At 41.4% G+C, this 15,023-nt stretch overlaps 1 protein-coding gene and 1 non-coding gene across 3 annotated transcripts; both read right to left on the bottom strand.

Annotated features, from left to right (window-relative positions):
* Positions 1–5,488: 5,488 nt before the first annotated feature.
* On the bottom strand, positions 5,489–5,561 carry Trnav-uac (transfer RNA valine (anticodon UAC)). Its single transcript has one exon. It is a non-coding gene; the product is annotated as a tRNA-Val (tRNA).
* A 323-nt stretch (positions 5,562–5,884) lies between these two features.
* LOC107993978 (collagen alpha-1(I) chain) lies at positions 5,885–13,901 on the bottom strand. Of its 2 annotated transcripts, none has more exons than XM_017050679.3 (17): positions 13,401–13,901; positions 12,528–12,734; positions 12,128–12,444; positions 11,587–12,057; positions 10,950–11,466; positions 10,634–10,875; positions 10,364–10,561; positions 9,811–10,278; positions 9,705–9,749; positions 9,168–9,626; positions 8,914–9,075; positions 8,669–8,830; positions 7,960–8,607; positions 7,277–7,890; positions 6,978–7,189; positions 6,712–6,896; positions 5,885–6,631 (listed from the first exon to the last, which is right to left on the bottom strand). In XM_017050679.3, exons 1-17 carry the CDS (start codon positions 13,537–13,539, stop codon positions 6,272–6,274), a joined length of 5,406 nt encoding a protein of 1,801 aa, XP_016906168.1. In that variant the 5' UTR covers positions 13,540–13,901; the 3' UTR covers positions 5,885–6,271. The 2 variants fall into 2 exon arrangements, with proteins under 2 accessions (XP_016906168.1, XP_061939139.1); XM_062083155.1 differs by lacking the exon at positions 13,401–13,901 and adding an exon at positions 13,028–13,104.
* Positions 13,902–15,023: the final 1,122 nt, after the last annotated feature.

The following is a 15,023-nucleotide window of genomic DNA, read 5'->3' as shown; positions in this document are numbered from 1 at the left end:
GGAAGACAGGGTGGCATTATTCTTGAAAGTAGAAACTTATGCGAACCCATCGATCACGAGAAGTTTGATAAGCTTGTCACAGCTTGAGATGCAAACTGTGCCTAATGTCGGCTCAATGACTTTTCGATAGTTCCGTGCGGTGACGAAAGTTTCGTTGCGCGTCCTCCGAAAATTCTATGCAAATTTTTTTCCTCGTCACGTCATGTGCCTTCTTTCGCATAAAAAATGCTGATGGATCGATCAGATACGGATCAGATATTGTCCTCTGACAAAATTTAAATTTAAATAATAGTTTCCTTTTCTTTCCTTTCTTTCCTTATTAACGCGATTTATAATTTAATTGCGAATCGTTCCTCTCAAATTTACATAGGGTATATATACGATTATGAAATATCGAAATTTGCAAGTAAGTATCGTTTTTCAATCTTTCGAAGAATCGAACGATCGAGAGAGCGTAAGAAATTTGGATTCGCAATGATCGATCGAACCGATTCTTCGGAATCATCGCACATCCTTTCGTTCGGTTAATCACGCCGATGTCGTACATTGTTCGAGGAATAATGGAAGGAATGAAAGAGGGTTGATTGAGAAAAAAAGCACGTGACGTTAGCTGAGTAACGTTCATCTCGATCTTCCGTCCGTTGCGTTCAAAATTGTCGAGGATACAATTTTTTCCTATGCACAACACGCTCGAGTTTTCGTCAATCAGATGATTTTCTTCTCGATCGATAAATAATAATCCCAATGTCCACGGTATTTAAACCGTGAGTACTTAATTACAGAGGTTCGTCGATGAATTCTCCTTCGTGGCGGGTCGTTTTTTCTTCCACTTCCCTTGTCGGGGGGCTTTTCATCAATTTTTAAGGAGTATTCCGTGGTATAAACGTGGTCGTTAGCCCGTGCCACCCTTGACGTGACTTTTGTTGTCCGAAAGGGTCGACTGCAATTAGAAGCTTTTGAATAATTAATCTCTGCGCTGCAGTCGTAATGATAGCACAGGTATCGCGTTACGCCACCTCATTTCCCTATTGAGCAACAATTTCGTCAATTTTCAAGTGACTTCGAGGGATATATCCTCTTTGCACGCAACGATATAACAACGATGTTAATAGCGTTTACGAGCTATCTGGAAGCTAAAAATTCAACATCTATCGCTTCGTACTCGTTCAAATATATCTTTGTGAAACGAAACAATTTTCCAAACGTGTTCGCCCCCGATTGAAAAGAATTTCTCTTCTCGAGAAAATCGACGAAACGTCGAATCTGACTCTTAAACCGACTTCAATTTAACTGGTAACCACCACCGTCACAGGATTAGTTTCGGTCGTGCACGTGCGCGTTTCACACGATTGGCAGTGATTGCGTGATTCGGTTGCATATGCCGTGCACGACACTTGGCCAACGTGTAAAGCTTCCAGGAGACCAATGATTTCGCGTAACAGATGCTTTTTCTTTTTTCTCTTTCTTTTTTTCGTTGTGCACGCGCGCCAATTATTTAAATTCTTCTTGTAAATGGAAAGACACATGTATCGTGATAATATTTATATGGATTTACACGAGAGAAACTTGTGCCTTTTTTAATTAAAGGTTAGTGGGAGGGAAAAATAAAGGAACATGAGAAAATTTAAACGGTTCAACCGATTAAGATTAAAAAAGGAGGCGGGCTTATACGGCATCGATATTCGAATTATTACCCGAAAAATAAATAAAGTAAAAAAAAAAAAAAAACGACATCGGTTGTAATTGGCAAAACCTGTAATAATTTTGGCAAAACATGGCTCGCAACGCATATAATTTGTAATATTTTATTACACGGTTTATACGTATATAGAGGAGGGGCAGAGATAAGTGGTACAAGTTGAAGCGGTACGTTAAATTTCCTTCAATGGATATCGATACGTTTTTCAAATGTATTACGCATGAAATATAACGAAATATCGCCAGAAAGTTCGTGCTTCCGACGTCACAGAACTATAAATATATATATATGAAACATGTGCGAATATCTTTTAACATATGTGTGAACGCAACAGCAGCCATTACGCGACAAAGAGGCGATCCGTGAACGAACAATTACACGCCTCAACGCCGGAAAAAGGGGTTTACAGGTGTGTTTACACGCGAATAATCAACTAACTGTCGGGAAAAAAACCCATATGTTTCGATTAATTGTTCTTCGAACGGAATACGTAGAGAGTTGGAAAATTTATTAGAATCTTAATTTTAATAAGATTAAGCGTGGAAAGATTAAAATTTATATCTTTTTACAATAGAATTATTTGAATCGATCTTGAATCGAATAAAGCGAAATAAAATAGAATAATAAATAGCGAAAAATTAAAATTAATTAACCCCTTACCTGTACAGGAAAATAAATTCTTCCAATTTTCACTAACGAATCACAGATTCCTGGGCTGCCGATATTTTAACTTTTATCGATGGATAGATAGTCCTCGATAAATCGGGATTCACAACCGAATCTTCGATAGTTTTCCTTCGCCTTTTGCAATTTCGAAACTAGGAACGGTAGCCATCTTGTTTCGCAAGAAAACAAGACGTTTCATTGAACTGGTACTGCTTCTCTATACCCAATAAATATTCCTCTATTCGATTTTTTAATTTTATCGCAAAAATATAATGCTCGAACAATTTAGAAGAATGAAAAACGAGAAAACGAACCGCAAAATTCTTAAATTACCAATGAATCCATATTACCCCAAAGTTTCCCCTATTAATTCCAAATCTAGCAACAAGGCAACGACTTTTAAACAATTTTTACAAACTTTTAATTACCCATATCGATCAATCGTACCAGTCGTAAACACCACGAAACCAACGAAATATACCGTTTATTGTTTCAGGATGTAAGGCAAACCAAACGACCAAACTTTTTTATCGATCCATCCATCCATCGATCCACGTTCCGAAACAACGATTCTTTTCCGATCGAAAAACGTTGGCTCGGCGATCGCGAATCGACGTTGCCGCGGATAAACGAGAAATCGAAGCGAGCAACTTTTCTTTATCGCGGCGAGGACTTGGTCGTGGTGGGTGCACGAGGTGTACGCGTGATTTATGGCTCGCCGTTCCTGTACCCTGGTGCAGGGGTGGCCAGGACGCGTCGCCTTTGATCGCCTTCGCGTCTGAATACGCCCAATCGAGATATCGCTCGGCCGGGGGTTGCTAAGGGCCGCAGACGATTGGTCGACAGGCGGGGCGTACCTTTCCAAGCTCGCGGTGGTTGTGTGCAGCCCCGGAGGGTCGCAACCCCTTTGGCGGAGGGAAAGCCCCGCCGCCTGAAAGTCAACTCGTCAACCCGTTTTCTCCCCCCGTAATCGGGGGGGAGGGAAAAAACTGCTCGAAGCGGAGGACCAGAGGCTCTTGTGCGCTCCATCGACTTCGTCCTCGATATTCCAGTGTATCCCCGTCCTCCCCCCGGGCTCTGTTTGAGGAATTCGTGTCGCACGGCTAAGGTGTATTTGACGGGAGATGAGATCATGGAGTAGGAGGGGAGGGGAGGGGGAGGGTTCAAATGCCCCTCCAGACGATTTAGAGAGTACTTTCATATTTTCCTGCGGTAGGGGTATTAATGGACGTTGTGATCCGATATTTCGTATCCTCTGTGTTTTATTAAAACGTTAGCCAAGACGGGTATATAAGGGGAAAAAGGGAGAAGAAAGAAATTCGCGTCCTTCGATACCGATCACTCGAGTTGGATATAGGCTCTGACGAGAGGTAATAAATTTCTTAATTAATTAATTTCTGTCTATCTATGAGATTCTACGAGGCTTTGATTCATTTCAGCTTTCAGAAAAAAACGATAGCCGGTAAGATAGTTAGTAACACAGTTGCACGTTTCACACGGTGCCGGGTTGGATTACCTAGAGATGACCGTAATAACCAGCACCCTATCCTTGAATAATTTATTTATTGTTACTTGGAAATCATCTTCATCTCCCGTATCGCATCTACGACTAACGATCGTTAATTCGTGCCGTTTCGTAAGAAAATTTCTGCAATGTTCAAAGATCGTAACGTTACTTTTCCAACGTGTTTTTTTACAAAAAAAAATATATTTTCTCACGAATATATTTTTGCTTCGATCGTAAGATTCGAAAAAAAGCGGAGATGTGTCATTTGATAAGGAATAAAGTTTAAAGTTTAGAGGGGGGGAAAAGGGAGAAAGGGATATTATATGGGAGAAGTTAATTTCTAGCGCGTGTTGGCGCGATTCTGTTGGGGGTAAAGTAAGCGGTCTGCACTTGATAGGTCGAAGGATCCGTAGGATTGTGAAGCACCTCCTCGACGTGGCAGGAGCAGAAAATCGCGTTGAAGTGGTAACGGTCGGGCTAATGGTTCGGAGACGATATTTTGTTAAACAAGGAAACCTTTTATCCCCCATACCATTTCTTGGACGAGCGCTTGGGGACAGGGGCGGCTTCGTTTCGAGAAAGAACTCGCCTTCCATTCACCCTCGTAGTTACCCTCTGGTACACCACGAGTGTCATTAGACGTGTTTACGTACTTTATTTTTTCTCCAAACATCGATTACCAATTAAAGTTCTTATTGAATCAACAAACGGTTTCTATTCATAGAAACTACTAGGTATACGAATTTTCCCCCGACAATCTTTTACCTCGTTAATGGACCGATTAATCCTCCAATTTTATTCAATTTCGAAATAGATTTAATCGATCTGTAAATATGCTGTACACTGGTTAAATTCGAATTTTTCGAAAAGATATCGATACATTTTCCGAGGAGTGCCGACTGATTTATTCACGACACGCAGCAAGGCGAAGCGTTCGATTCGAAGCGAAAAAGAAAAAAGAGAAGAAGGGCCGCGATAAAAGCGGCCCTGCACCGTCACTTTGGTTTTCTTGTCACCAGAAAAGAACGAGCTGAAAGTGTGAACCGCCGACCACCACGACAAGATACCACCTGCCTTTTCCCACGGTTTGCCACGCATATACCGCCATTCTCGCGAATTCCTACGATCCCTTCTACTCCCGAATCATTTCTCACTATCTTCAGCCCTTCTCAGATGCGAATCGATATGGCTCGCGTAACATCCAACCAAACTCCTGTGGAGTTTCGTTCCTAGTAAGCCTCCGCTGACAAGTTAATTCACTCTGTTACGACGAGACGAGCAAATGACGCGTAGGGATTCGATAGGAATCGTGCTGCGAATAAAACGTGTCATTTTTAACCTCTTCGTGAGATGGGATTTTGAGAATGTTATCAATCGCTTTTCTTATACTTCGTTTATACTTTTTTCATTTAAATCTGCGAATTTATCTTTTTTATAATTCTACATAATTTTACAGTATCGCGAACATTACGTTGTAATGACGAGATAATATTTTTAGGAATATGTGCACGCTGAAAAAAAATTTGTGTTTGTTTTAAGTGTTAATTGTTTAAATTGTTCGTGAAAAAGTTGGAAAGTAATGATTTTCACGTGAAAACGGAAAATAAAAAAAATAATGGTTCCGGCCGGGATCGAACCGGCGACCTTCTGCGTGTAAAGCAGACGTGATAACCGCTACACCACGGAACCTGTGTGAATGTATTTTCTATCCTATCGTAAATCAATTACAATATTAATTCATTTCGATGAATATTATTCTATTAGTTATCGATAATATATCGATAATTTCGGAAATATAAAGGAAAATCTTTTTAAAATAACGAGCAAAATCAGATATTATTATATGATTCAAGTAAATATATTAGTCATAATGTGATACACCATTCACTCGTGTGTATAACGCGATTACGTAATATACGCTTAAAATAGAAACTGATAAAAATGATGCGTGAAAGATACGTATCTTCGAATGATTTATATTCATTATTTCAATTCAATTGAAAAGAATCTCATATGTATGTTATTGCGTTTTATTTATAAACATGAGAAAATATACATCACGTACTCATGGCAGTGATTACAGTATTAATAGTACATATCGTATAAATAACAATGTTAAATCTCTTATTTTCTATTTTTTCGAACATTATTCTATATTCGAAAAAGAAATAATGGTACTTGATGTAAGTAAGTACGTGATAAGACGAATAAACGTTCTCAGTATTGTACACCTTAGTAAAAAATACATGCATTAAAAAAATAAATTGAGATGATTAATAAATTATCTGCTAATTATGGCAACGTGTTAGAACATCCGGAAGACAAGATAACGAAAAAACAATTATCGTATAATATACAATCGCGCTTCAGTCTTGCCTATAAAAGTTTGATGATTTGATTTATTTGAAACAAATTGGGCCAACCGTGAAACCGAATGCCTGATGAGGTAATCCATAATCGATAGGATAAAAATCCACCAATGGTAACTGTTGCAATTTTTTACTCTGAATTAAGAGCACCGTTTCACCTTTGTTCTTACGCGTTTTGCAATTGTCCATTACGATTTGTGGCTTGATACCGGTGTATGAAAATTCATCCTCGTTCGCACCCAGCAATCGTATGGAGGAATTATAGTTAAAATTCAAAATATTGTACCAGGCAACACTGTTAATGCAAGTGTAAGTGAAATTTTGATAAGCTTCTTGGCTCAGTAAACGCAGAAAATTTAATTGCACTACTCCAATAGCTTCGTATGTGATCTATAACGACATATTTCCTTTTCTTAAAATTATTTCTTATAACGAATAATATAATACGATTAAATAAATGTAAAACTCACTTTAAATCCCCCGCGTAAATTCGAATACCAATCAGTTTTATTATTTTCCTTTCTCCACGGTATATTTGGCATTTGAGTTGTATGAATATCTGGATACACACACGTTTCGCCCATATTCGTCATATTGCAATAAACGTATACGGAATCGTCGGCCATTCCTAAATTTGGATCGATCCAATACCAACCTATTTTTCACAACACGATTTCGTAAGTTTTCGAACGATCGATACGAACGATAAGAAATCTTCGAGGAAAAAAGTACCAACCATCGTGGAAATGGGGATGACCGTAAAACAAATCTTTACAAGTTCTCGCAGGATTTTCTCTACTTCCAATTGGTTTACGTATTCGATCCAATTCTTGCCTCATAGCGTATATAGAACTGTACATATCCAAGAATTTAGGACCTAATTCCTCTTCAACGTGCTCGTCTTTGTTCGAACTTTCCGAATTTTTCTCCTCTTCATCCTTATTGTCCCTAGAAATATTTATTTATAATATTTACGATATTGCAATAATATTTTTAAACATTTCAGATATTGAAAATAATTTGATTCTGCTTTACGTTTCAGTCGAAATATCGCGTCTCCTGCGCAAAAGTTGTTCTTTCGTGAACAACAATTCCGGAGGAATCATTGGTTGCTCCGCAGGTGGTCCAGGAGGACCTGGAGGACCCGGAGGACCAGTTTCACCTTTTGGTCCATCGTTTCCAGCACTACCTTTGGGTCCTATCAGTCCCTCCATTCCAGGAAGTCCTGGAGGTCCATCGTTTCCCTTGAATCCCATCGAACCTGACGGCCCCTGGTTACCCTTGGGACCTTCGGATCCCGGAACACCTCGTGGTCCTTGTTCCCCCTTTTCCCCCTCTTCTCCTTTCATACCGGCATCTCCTAATTCTCCTCGATGTCCTTTGAGTCCTCGTTTACCTCTGTCACCCTTTGGGCCCTTGGGCCCAATCGGCCCAACTTTTCCTGGGGCGCCAATGGCTCCCGCCATCCCGGGGGGACCATTTTCTCCAGCAAGCCCTGGAAGCCCTCTTACACCTGGCAAACCAAATGGTCCAGGAAGACCTTGAGGCCCTATAGATCCCGGAGTTCCCTGTGCACCAGGAGGACCCATGTCTCCTTTTTCTCCTGGCGGACCCGGACTTCCTTGCACTCCCGCTGGTCCCTCAGATCCCTAAATCATTTACGTGATCACGATTTTGAATATCGATTATTACTTATAGATAATCGTATAATTTTATACTTGTTTTCCAGGAGGGCCAGGTAGTCCCTCTTTTCCTGGAGGCCCAATCTCTCCCGGTGGTCCAGGATCTCCAGGTTTGCCATCCTCACCGTCTTTTCCAGAATCCCCTTTCACACCAATTAAACCGGGTTCTCCTGGTGATCCAGGGAAACCAGGAGGTCCTGCATTGCCCTTTGGTCCCTCTGGACCGTTTATACCGCGTTCACCGGGCGGCCCTGGAGGACCACTCTTTCCTTCTTCTCCTTTCGGACCGGGAGGACCTCTTTCACCTGGTTTTCCTTCTGGACCTATCAAGCCTGGCAATCCTGGCGTTCCAGCTTCTCCCTTTTGTCCTTGAAGACCTTCCGGCCCTGGGGGACCTTGCAAACCTTCGCTTCCCTTTGGACCCCTTGGACCTTGCACACCTGGACTTCCAGCGGGTCCTACGGGGCCAATTAATCCCGCATCCCCCACTTCTCCTTTTAATCCTTGCGAACCGGGCAATCCTTGCGGTCCTACAGGACCAGGAGGCCCTGATGCTCCGACAGGACCATCTTCTCCTTTTGCTCCTTGTCTTCCAATTTCTCCTGGTGGCCCTTTTTCACCTGGCAAACCGATAGCCCCAGGTTCCCCGCGAATTCCTTGTATTCCAACCGGTCCTGAAGGACCCTACGAAGAATGAAAAACAAAAAAGATTAAATTAGTCTTTAGAATCGGAAGTTGTACTCACCGTTTCCCCTTGAGATCCTTTAAATCCTTTTTCCCCGGGTGGTCCAATATCTCCTTTGTCACCGTCTTCTCCTGGAACTCCAACAGGACCGGGAGAACCTGGCAAGCCACGTTGCCCTGGTAAACCATCTCGTCCAATAGGGCCGATCGGTCCAGCTTCACCCTGATCAATTATTTATTAATTTATAAATTGTTTTATTTCAAGTTATCCCGGAGTTTATTCATATTGTGTCATCGTATATATACCCTGTCTCCTTTCAAACCAATTGGTCCTGGAGGTCCTTTTGATCCTTGGCTTCCCTGAGGACCGGGTTCACCATCTTTTCCAGGCTCACCTTGAACACCTTTATCGCCTGATGGACCCGGAAGACCCGGTGGTCCTATCTCTCCTTTTATACCTGGCATTCCCTGTTTCAAAAAACGAATTAAATTTATAAACACGATATTCCATAGTTCAACTTTGATAAAATTTTTTAACAAGGATTAAATCAAAAATGAACCGGTAAACCACTTAGCCCTCGCTCGCCAGGAAATCCTGGTAAACCACCAGAACCGGGTGGACCCTCTTTTCCAGGAAGACCAGGTGGTCCTTGTGGTCCTTCTTTTCCTTGCTGCCCTGGAGGACCCAATTCTCCAGGTAATCCTGGATTTCCTGGACTTCCAGGTTCTCCTGGTTGGCCTGGTTCACCAGCCGGTCCTTGCGGCCCAATAACGCCAGGCGCGCCTGGAGGACCTGGCGGTCCAGAATCTCCCACTGGCCCTCGTTCTCCAGGAGGACCGAGAATACCATCTTTTCCATTAAGACCAATTTGGCCAGGAGCTCCTACAAATCCACGAGGTCCTTCGATGCCTGGTGGGCCAGGTTCTCCTTGTAATCCCGGGGGACCTGGTTGTCCAGTGTCACCCTTCGGCCCTGGCAATCCTTCAGCTCCTCTTCTACCACGAGCACCTCTAAATCCCTTCGCGAACAATAGAAACAATAAATATATAACAATTTATGTACATTTGATCTTTCGTAAATATATTTTCTTACGTACTCTGGGACCTGGTTCACCACGTTCCCCTTGTGCACCATTAGTACCCTAAAATAATAAATTTCGTTGTATTATAATTATTGATTACGTTTCGTATTCTCTTTTTTACCCTTTCTCCTTTATCCCCATTAGGACCTTCTCTTCCAGATTGACCTTTATCACCTTTCTCCCCAGGATTTCCTGGATATCCAACAAAACCTGGGGGACCAGTTTTTCCTTTCTCGCCTGGCGGTCCAATCAGTCCACTTTCACCACGCGGCCCTTCGAAACCTTTAGGCCCTTCCAATCCTTCCAGTCCAGGAATTCCTTGCGGACCTGATAATCCAGGCTCCCCTTTCGCGCCAACGTCACCTTTCTCCCCTTCCACACCCTTTTCACCCTTTTCTCCGCGTTCACCAGGCGATCCACGCTTTCCTTCGTCACCTTTAATACCACGAATCCCTGGAAAACCTATCGGGCCTTGCGAACCTTGCAGACCTTGTTCACCCTTCGTCCCAGGAATACCTGGATTTCCAGGATGACCAGGCGATCCGTCTGCTCCTGACAGGCCAGGAATTCCAGGCTTTCCTTGTGGCCCCTAATAACATATTACAACTTGTGTTAATAGAATTTAAATAATTAAGGGAACGTTCAGAAGAAATTACATCTCCAAAGAGACTTACCACTAAGCCAGTCGGACCGAGAAGACCTTGAGGTCCTGGTGGACCTACAGCTCCCATTGGACCCGGAGAGCCTGGCGAGCCTGGAGGACCAGGTGGTCCAGTATTGCCCTTTGCTCCTGGCGGACCTTCGCTTCCAGGAATACCAGGATTTCCTGGTAATCCGGGAAAACCTCGTGGCCCTATAAATCCTCTTGGACCCTAAAACGATTTCAATTAAAATTAAATCTTGGCGTTTATACGATTGTGCCACTTTACGATATGTTTGATTACCATTTCACCGGGTAAACCTGGCAAACCTGGTGGACCATCGTCACCCTGCATCCCCTCGTGACCTGGCAAACCTTGTTCACCGGTAGCACCCACAGCTCCTCTCTCCCCTTTATCTCCTGGCAATCCAGGCAATCCAGGCACACCTTGCTCTCCTTTCATCCCCGGTGCTCCGCTTAAACCTCGTTCCCCGTCTCTACCAGGTCGACCTCGTCTACCCTCCCTACCAGTGTTTCCAGGAATACCTATATATAATTTTTCAATGAATTCTCTTTTTTCTAAATAATTTATTCTGACCACTTGAGCTGTTTAAACTCACCTCTTTCTCCACGAGGGCCAGGCTCGCCAATTTCGCCGGGTTCTCCTTTCTGGCCTTGAGGTCCTGGAGGTCCTTCCGGTCCAGAAATACCCGTCAGACCCATAGGACCCTCGCTACCTCTCATAGCTATCATATGCTGCGAAAGCATTTGCCTCAAAGCTTCCAACTGAGCATCCGGTCCCTTCTCATTACCTTGCTGATTCAATGTCGGTATTATGAACACGTTTCCTGGTGAACCAGGTACACCGGGTAAACCTGCCAACCCATCTCTTCCCGGCTCCCCCTTTTTACCGGATGGCCCGGCCACACCTGGCGGCCCTGGAAATCCTCGTGGTCCAGGTGGACCCCTGTTGTTATAATAAGTCGAGCCGTAGTACGATCCTTCCGAAGAAGACTCCGTGTATTTCAATCCGTCCCGAATTTTTCCGATTAAATTATTATCGGAAATTTCAGGAATTTGCGGAGGTGTCGTTTCATAACGATCTACCGTTGTTCCGTCAATGTTGTCGGGAAACACCTAGGAAATTAAAGAAAATCTTCAAAATTAATCAATCTTCGTATCATGTGTGTTCATTTTCCATATTATTTTTTCGTTCTTTCTTTCTTTTTTTTCAATTAACAGCAATGATCAACTCACGGCACTTTGATTACGAAGATAGGTGTCCGTGGTTGATCTCGAAGCATGCATTGATGCATTCACAGGCCTGTAATTGTAATCCTCGTTTTCTTCGATCCATACGTTCTCTTCCTCACTTCCGTTCTCATCATCCGTCTTTTTTGGATTCTCATTCTCCTCGTTATACGAAACATTTAGTTTAGATATTGTAGACGACGTTCTGCCATAAGTTTGAGACGAGTTTAAATTATTGTAATTCGTTTCGTAATACGATCTAGTAGTTGAGAATGCTTCACCCGCGTAGCTGGAACTTCGGATCGTTTGACTCGCGCCCTCGTAATAAGTAGAGGAGGTGGTACGAATCATGGGGCTATAATTACGCAAGTTCGTGAATCTATGTCTCGTATGATTCCTACAGTCAGCTGCGAAAATCGTGCAGATTTCGTAAGCCGCATCTGGAATCGGGGCAATCTTCAGCATCTCCAAGCCACCCTATAAACGATTGGAAAAATAATTTACGATAAATTACGAGTTAAACGGTGAGTATTCTTCGTTCACCGACCAAATACATATCGCCATCGACGATCTGTTGGCCAATGATTACGATGCCATTGATGTCGATCCTTTCGTCAAGATTTCTTCGCAGCTCTTTCGAAATTTGCCGAGTACAGTCAAGAATCAGAGTGACCGTGTTCCCTTTAACACTGATTCCTAAACGGTGCCATTTGCCATCGGAAATATCAATCCCGAACGATATTGCTTTGCCTTCGTCATCCTGAGTTGTGCTATAGTAAAGAATGACGTCATTGCCCAATGATAACACCAACTGTTCCTCACCACTGTCGTTGTAGATGGCAAACAGTGTGGCAACTGGATATCCTAATTTTGCGATCGTTGAATAAACGTTATTACTAAGATAAAAATTATTACAATGTATGTGAATTGGTGGGAGGCTACCTTACCGATTTTTGGCTTGGCAACGACTAAAATGGAAAAATCGCGTGGTATGCCAGCGGGGAACAGGGTGTTCGTATCGATCGTGAGGAGCGCGCTTTCCGCGATGTCGTACGCGATCGTGTCATTTCTGTGACAACGGTTTTGGGTTATTGTCACTCCAATGCGCTCCTGTTGCATTCCAATACCATCAACCAGATCCACGATATCTTTTTCTGAAATTATAAGAAATAATTCGTAATTCAGGTGTTTATCGTGATGTGATAAAATACGATAAAAGAAAGAAAAGAATGATTTCTCAAAAATATTTCTTTATAAATATTCTAGGAATATTTCCATAATTAATTGTTCAATCTAACTAAACTTTAACAATTAATTTAATCATAAAAAAAATTTACATCCCGGAAGGCCACAAATCTTTAAAAGCTTACGAAAGATTTTATTAAAAAAAGCGAGATGTAATCAAATAAGCATAAATTTAGAATAGTACAACGAACAACCCAATAACCTCTGGAAACCCAATAACCCTTGAACCCAAAAGACGTAACTCATCGCGTTACGCCGAACGTTTAAACCAGTTTCATTAAGAAGTCCTCTTTTCCAGAGTAGAACACGCAGTTTTGCATGCTATGGACAGTGGCTCAATTAATGTAATAGGGATCACTTAAAAAGACAAACTAGTTGTAAGACAAACGGACATCGTTACGGAATTGTAGAATGCATATCACACACATATATATATATATATGAAACAGTTTAACCCGTACAATTTGGATCTTAAACAATCGAACAATGTAATAAAGTAGAAAACGCGTATGATTATCGAGCTGATTGAATTAAAAGGAAAGAAGAATTAAAAAAGTAATAATGATAGGAATTACCCATATCCTGTAAGATAATATCGGCTATTATCGGGTATAAACCTAGTATTACGAGGAAACAAACTGGCCAAGAAACGGAGTGGATTTTGCGAGGCAATCGCAGTGTTCTCCATTGCTGCTTCACGTGGTCTCGCCGCATGCTACCCTTTCTTCGTCAAATCATGATTTTCACAGGGAACTTCTTCCGATACGGATCACTGTAGAAAAGGAGGCGCACTAAAACCGGTGCAAGATGCACGACCAACCGATAGATCGTACACGAACTCGAGAAGGAGCGAGAAATTTATCCGAATGTAATCGTCGTGCACGATGCAGTCACCCTTTCAGTCGCGTTTCCTCTTCTTCTACTTCGACCCCTCCTTTCTAATACTCGCTCTCCCCGCCTTTCTTTCTCGTAAACGCCGATGCGACGATGCACATGCATTCCACACATGTGACTTTTAACGACGATCCCGCGTCTCCTCTATTGACACTGATTCAGATAACACGTGGCACATTGAGAATATAACACGGAGTGCAGATCTTCATCGAGATAAATGCATTTTCTTTTTTTTTTTTTATGGCAGTGCGAGCGAAATTCTCTCACGCACGCACAAGTAGATCGATACGCGTATACGTGTGATTTTCTATTCATTTCTGGAAAATATTGTATTATGTTACATAATATGTATCTAATGAGCGAGTAGGAAAGAAAAACAGATGGATGCTAAAAAATATAGGGATAAATTCGGACTAAGTATTTTTAATTGTTCCGCGAGCGAATGTGGTCATCGTTTAAGTATGAAAGTTTCAATTAATTACTTCCTCGATACTTTTGATTAATTACTTCCCGACTTTAAATCACTTTGCAAGAGTTCTCTACATTCGCTTCGAATGTAAATCAATATTTATAATATCGAAATATGTGCATAGATTAAGATGAATTTAAACGGAAAAGAAAAAGAGCTTTTTTTTTTTATTTACTAATAATAAGTCTTTTGTTCATTTGTTTCCTAGATCGCATATATTTTTATATATACGACAGAATAACCATTCCTCGACTAATAAGATGATTGAACTTATAACGATATCTAAATAACGTGAGATAAATGGATAATTATTGTAAAAATGTGTTTAATTCAGCTTTGCAATCGAAAGCTAATTTTAATCGTATATTCGTAACAAAAAAACAGTACATTATGTATATATTGATACATTTATTTACATATATAACATGTATCGTATATTTTCCAAGTACATTTATAACTCTAAAAATATCTTTTGCATATTATGCCTCTTCACTATCGTTTCCGTTTAAATTATAATTAAAATTGTTTCGTATTGTTTTCCTTCTTTCTTTCATCTTACAAACATTTAACGAAAATATATTTTGCCGGTAAGTTAGGCGACGAGTGAAAAATTTTGATCAGTGCCATCTCGCGTTTGGATCACCGTAGCTTCGATTTGTTATTAGCATAGCAGAATGTGCAAGGAGGTATGCGAAGTCGTAGACAAGGAGATTAGTATTGTGCAAAAAAGACAGAGAGCATCCCCTACCACTTTAAAAATTTAACATGAAAAATTTATTAATTATTCTTCTTCTAGTTAAAATTTCGATAAGTTCTCATCTTGAAGCTAGAATTC

This window comes from Apis cerana, linkage group LG12, assembly GCF_029169275.1.
Source record: "Apis cerana isolate GH-2021 linkage group LG12, AcerK_1.0, whole genome shotgun sequence".
NCBI lineage: Eukaryota > Metazoa > Arthropoda > Insecta > Hymenoptera > Apidae > Apis > Apis cerana.
This window is presented reverse-complemented; position numbering and strand designations above follow the sequence as displayed.